Source organism: Sinocyclocheilus grahami, unplaced genomic scaffold (genome assembly GCF_001515645.1).
Source record: "Sinocyclocheilus grahami isolate Dianchi unplaced genomic scaffold, SAMN03320097.WGS_v1.1 scaffold2380.1, whole genome shotgun sequence".
Taxonomy (NCBI): Eukaryota; Metazoa; Chordata; class Actinopteri; order Cypriniformes; family Cyprinidae; genus Sinocyclocheilus; species Sinocyclocheilus grahami.
In genome coordinates, this window is record NW_015507559.1 from 49,571 (window position 1) to 55,734 (window position 6,164).

Here is a 6,164-nt window from a genome sequence, read left to right on the forward strand (position 1 = left end):
CATTATTTGAAGATGAAGTGATGGTAATTTCAGATCATATCACAGAAGGTATTTCTGTTAATGCAATCACATGTATATTGTTTAACTGATTTAATAATTCATACAGTACTTTATATTCATGATGTATTATAAAACATTGTGGTTATCTAAAGCTGATAACCATCAAAACTGTTTATATTTAAGATACATAAAGATCACATTAACTTTTTCTGTTCTCATCCTCAGGTCAATGAATCCATTCTTTGGTTAATGGAAAATGGAAAATGGAACATATTTTTACTTGATGTTGTTTGAAAATATTGGGTACATAAGATATGCTTTCTTCAGTTTGGGATTTATTCTATATTGTGCTATTGTATTCTTTAATGCCCTTGTTATTTTTGCCATTTTTCTGGAAAGGACATTGCACCAGCCCATGTACATTCTGATTTCATGTTTATCCGTCAACTCTGTGTTTGGAACAGCTGCTTTTTTCCCGAGGTTACTGACAGACTTGCTGTCTGATACACACTCAGTCTCCCGTGCAGCATGTATCTTACAGGCTTTTGTCATTTTGTCATATGCATCAAATGAAAACACAATATTAATGTTGATGGCATTTGACAGGTATGTAGCAATCAGCAAACCATTACAATACAACAACATAATGACCCCCAGGATTTTATCTGTTTTAATAGCTATAAGCTGCATTTATTCGATGCTTTGTGTTGGTATTGGTTGTATATTGAATGCCAGACTCACGAAGTGTGGTAACAAACTGTGGAAGGTGTACTGTCACAACTGGGAAATTGTCAAGCTTTCTTGTGAAAACACTATTGTTAATAATGTTTTTGGCTTGTTCATATTGACCACAACTGTTATCATGCCTTTAAGTTTTATATTATACTCTTATGTTAAAATCCTTATCATTTGTAGAAAAAGCTCACAAGATTTCAGGAGAAAAGCATATCAAACTTGTATTCCACACATAGTGATCCTCTTAAATTTCTCAGTAGCTCTTTTTTGCGAGGTCACTTTGAGTCGGGTTGCAACTTTGAAACTCCCTATAGAGCTGTCAATCATTCTTTCATTAGAGTTTCTCATCGTACCACCCATCCTGAACCCTCTTGTTTATGGTTTGAATTTTCCTAAAATTCGCCAAAAAATTATATGGATTATAAAAGCTTGCAAATAGCTGCAACAGACGCTGCACAGAATGTTAACAAAGTTCAATGATTGTACGATTGTATTGTATAAATTATGTAATCGTGATGTAAATATATTTTTTTTATTTCGGATGTGATTAATATATATATATATATATATATATATATATATATATATATATAATAAATTCACAAAATTTAAAAGAAGACATCGGATGTAATTTTCACTTTTGGATGTATTTTAACTTTTTCTGACTTTTTTTCTGGCGGGTCTGCCAGCTTAGAAAAGCTGAAAAGAAAACACACATACAGTTCTATAAAAGTCTGTTTTATTGTTTCCCGAATTCTGTTTCATTTTATTTTCATTTTAACTTTTCTGAATTCCATTTTTTTCTATTTCATTTTTTTAGACTCTGTTTTAATGGTTAAATAAAAAGTATATTAATCAAAATAACATGTATAATTAATTGAAGTCATGGAACTTACACATTTTAACCTCAATTTATGAAAAGTTTAAGTTTGGTTTTATTTTTAACAAAAGCTGTGTTTAACATTAACTTTCTGGATTCCATTTTAATTGTCTCATTACATTTTAATAATAAAAAGTATCACTAATTAATTGATTTTAAAAAATAATAATAATTTTTTTTTCATAAATAATGTGTTGTGTATTTAAAAATTTTTTGGGGTAAATAAATTATGGTAAATATTCCTTAACCCTCTGACCTTCTTTGTTTAGGAGTCACACTTGCCTCCTTTGTGGTCAAAAGTGACCGAAGCCTTGAAATTAGCGGTGTCCCCGACTAAGGATTTTCATAGTCGAATCTGAATCTTGCCGATAGTCGACTGATAGTCGAATCATATGTTTTGGGGGCAGGGCAAAATACATTACCAAGAGTCAAGTCAGACATTCGACAGTCATAATTACGTTAACACACAAGGAAAATGTGTAACGAACACCTTGCAGATAACGGAGTAAATAATGTTTTATGTTTTGATTAAAAGATAGTTAACATGAAATGTCAGCGAAGCCCTAAGAATTCACAACATGTTTTACAATAGTGCTCTCATTATAACATTATGTATATGACAGTAGTTATTAATGTTCTGCATTTCTGTTTTGAGCTGCGCGCGCTGAAGATGACCAGTAGAATGAAGCATTTGATAGCAGGTTTTTAATCAATGGGATTTAATTAATCATTTCTCACTGGGCAAAGTTACATCCAGTAGACGTCTTTTTGAAGTCTGCACACATTGAAAAGACGTCCACTGAGGAGCCAGAATGAAAGTTTTTATGACGTCTTTTTTTTAATGTGTTCTGCGTGTCCAATATATACGTTCATAGAACCTCCGTACAAGGTTAAAAACTAGTTAAAATGTGGTCAGTGGACATTATTTTCAACATCATTTAAGGTTCATTTAGACATAATTTATACTGTTTCTGTACCAAATAAACACTCTCAGAGATGCATTAGATTTAAACTCGTGTTATTTCAATGTAATTTCCATTTGTAATAGCAAAGCAACTCAAAGACACTGTGTTTGTCCACAAATCATGGAAATAAAAGAATCTTTACTGAAACAGTATTGAAGTTTATGTGATAATTAAATGCTCAATTAACTGATGATTGAACATTTGGGAAAATCAACTGCAAATAAAAGACATTAAATCTCTCAAGATCTCAGCAGAGGAGGATCAAACATCTCCACAAACAGCATCACTCATTAGATTGACTTTCTTTCTGTCAGACATCTAGAGAAGCTCTTATTGAGAATTAACAGAGGTTTAGATGTTGGTATTTGTGTTTCATTTGAAGTCACCATTGTCGTAGACCGTGTTTGCTTTAGTTGGGAAAATCTAATCTTAGTCTTCATACTTTTTGTCAGCTTTTTTTGGCTGTTGTAACTGTGTTTTTGTGCAGTGGTAGGCGAAGTACGCAAATCAAGTACTTGTGTAAAAGTACAGATACATATAATAAAATAACACTCCAGTAAAAGTACTCCTTTTTCAATTTTACTCGAGTGAAATTACGAAAGTACTCGATTTTTAATGTAGTTAAGTAAAAAAAGTACTGATAGATAGATTTATTTAGCAATTTTATATTAGCACATATTTTTTATAATCCTACTGCTCAAAATACCTGGAATTTTCCCAAAATAACCACTATATGGAGTCAAGATATATTTTTGTTGTTGATATGGACTACGTTGACGAGAGTGATGTAGTAATGTTCACTGTGAAGCTTACACTGCGAAGTACCTGAGAGAAAACAGATCTGACCTTCTGATTTTCACCAGCAAGAAAAAAGTGTTTTAAAGCTTGTTGTTTTGCAGAACATCACAGTTATATATGACATGAGAATAAGGCCTGAAGTTAGGAAGAACATTTTAACGAAAATATAATTATATTTTCATAATGATTTTTTTCTTCTCAAATCTTGTCTGTGGTGTAAAAACACCCCTGGCCAAATGCCCCCAGAGGGCATCACTTCCCACTTTGATCATTACTGTAGTTACCATGTTCTGAACATCACATCCTTTATTTTTCCTTCAGATGTCATCTATCTAGGTGGTTGAATAAAAATATTTGGACTTTATATCTAAAAAATTACCTCAACTTATCACCAGCAAGCTTGTTAGCTAGACAGATAGCATCAGCTAGCAACTTATTTTCAGTATGGTTATGATGAATAAACATTCATATCTGTCTACTCCGCTAGTTAATCCAAACAATATAAAAATGTATACTGTTGATAAACAATATAAAAACAGATGTCACATAGGGCTAAATGCGTAGCATTTTAATATAAAAAATTTTAAAATAATAAATAAATTTTTAACCTAAAACAGAGACACTGATGTTGATGTGTCTGCATTCAAGCATTTCAGTGGGCTTAAATAGATCACACTTTACAGCAGATTTATTTCTCAAACAACTGACAGTTTTGACATAAATATGATTTTCAGTTTCAATAATTAATCCTAAAATTCGACATTAATAACTTACTTTTAGCAGCATTAGTAAGTGACATATTTCCAGCTGAAACGGAATATTGAGGAGAGTGCGTAGTTTTATTTTCGTGGTCCTCGTCTCAGTCTCTCTCTCATAGCAAACTAACGATGGATCATTTGAATCAGTGAGTTGAATGAGTGAGTACAAACTGACGTCATCAGAGAAGGAATGCCATTCCAGAGCAGAAGTAAATGCTCAGATTTTGATTAAAGATTACCAAGACAAAACATTTTTTTTCCGCGGATTAACTTGCATGGATTAATTGTTCACATCAAGACTAGCAATGTGCACTAGTAAAGTAAATAAAATCAATTTTGATTTCATGCGGACTTTAAAGTTAAAAGTTACACACTTTTTTGTGCGCGCACTGTACAAATCTGGTATACAGAATGTTTTTGCTCAGGTGGCCGAAATGTCCGCCCAATAGAGAAAAGTTTTGCTCAGCAAGAAAAAAAATGAGAGGGAACATTGTTTACGTATGTAACCCTCGTTCCCTGAAAGAGGGAACGGAGACGTCACATCCTGTTGCCACGGCTGCTGTACCACCGAGATTGACCAAGACAGTCTCCTCTACTCCACACTGCTCACATCATCCTGTTACCTGACTGTTTTTGTAACTCGTGTGTGTTTAACATAAACTTGTGTGTATTTGATAGTTTAAGGCATGAAAGAGAACGTCTCGGTTACGTACCTAACCCTCGTTCCCTGATGGAGGAAACGGAGACGTTATGTCGTGACGACATTATGGGGATTTACTTGGGAGCCCCAATCATCTCTGACTTTAAAAGAAAATGCCAATGAAATTTGGCTAGTGGATTTTGCATACCTGAGCCACGCCCCATGCATACGGGTATAAATAGGCAACAGGTGCATCCACTCTTCAGGTTTTATGCTGAGGAGCCGAGAACTTGTCCATGGCTGCCAGCGATGGTTCAGGTTCGAGGTTGTGGCAAGGGGACATAATGTCTCTGTTCCCTCCATCAAGGAGCGAGGGTTACATACGTAACCGAGACGTTCCCTATCTGTCGGTCACTACGAGTTATGTCGTGATGACATTATGGGGGCCTGGAAAGCGCCACAACCTGAACCCCGTTACAACCCTATAGCATAGCCAATGTTCCCAGAATGCAATGCAACATGAATCTATCTGATTATCATCACCATTGTTCAGATTCATATGCTGATTCTTGATGTCTGTGTGTCTAAACAGAACAGATATTCTAAACCGGTGTGCAAAATGATTTTAAAGCTTTTTCTATTATTTAGAAAGATATTACTGATATTACATCAGTGAACCTGCCTGCTACATGACAACAATGTCACTATCAAAAAAAACTGTCAATATAATCTGAACACATTTTCGCTTGGTTTTTCTTACCATAACAAATGTGTTTCATAAACACAATTACAGCAACCAAAGTAAATATTATGTTAAAAGGTCAAGAGTGCAACTAAAGCAAATGCTTATCTCCACAACGGTGACTTCAAATTTTATTATTTTCAATAAACATTAACGTCTAAATCTCTGTTAATTCTTAATAATAAAAGAGAAAAGAGCCTCTAGTCACCACTTTACTTCCTCTCGGTCCCTGGCACACAGTTGGTGCGGATTTGTGCGAACATGTAGGAAAAAACTATTTGGTGGTCATGGATTTCTATTCTAGAGACATTGAAATTGCTCATTTGCACCTCACTAACAGTCACAGCGTGATTGCTAGCCTAAAAGGGATGTTCGTGATATGGGGTATGATATGACTCCAACAGAACTTCATTCAGATAACGGTACTCAAGTTTAGTAGCTTGGACTTTGCAGACTTTTGCAAGAGCTGGGGCATCCAACACATTACTAGCAATCCTCACTACCCACAGTCAAATGGGGCTGTTGAGCGGGCTGTTGGGACTGCAAAGCACATTCTGCGCCAGCCTGGCCCTCAACTGGCTCTTTTGAGTTACAGAGCCACTCCAATTGCAGCTACGGGGCAAGCCACGCTCAGCTAATGCTGGGA

The 6,164-nt window shown here is 34.9% G+C and overlaps 1 protein-coding gene across 1 annotated transcript; it reads left to right on the forward strand.

The window, feature by feature from the left end:
* The first annotated feature begins 256 nt into the window (after nucleotides 1-256).
* Nucleotides 257-1,174, forward strand: LOC107574905 (putative gustatory receptor clone PTE03). Its single transcript, XM_016261327.1, has one exon. The coding sequence runs from the start codon at nucleotides 257-259 to the stop codon at nucleotides 1,172-1,174; it is 918 nt and encodes a 305-aa protein (XP_016116813.1).
* Nucleotides 1,175-6,164: the final 4,990 nt, after the last annotated feature.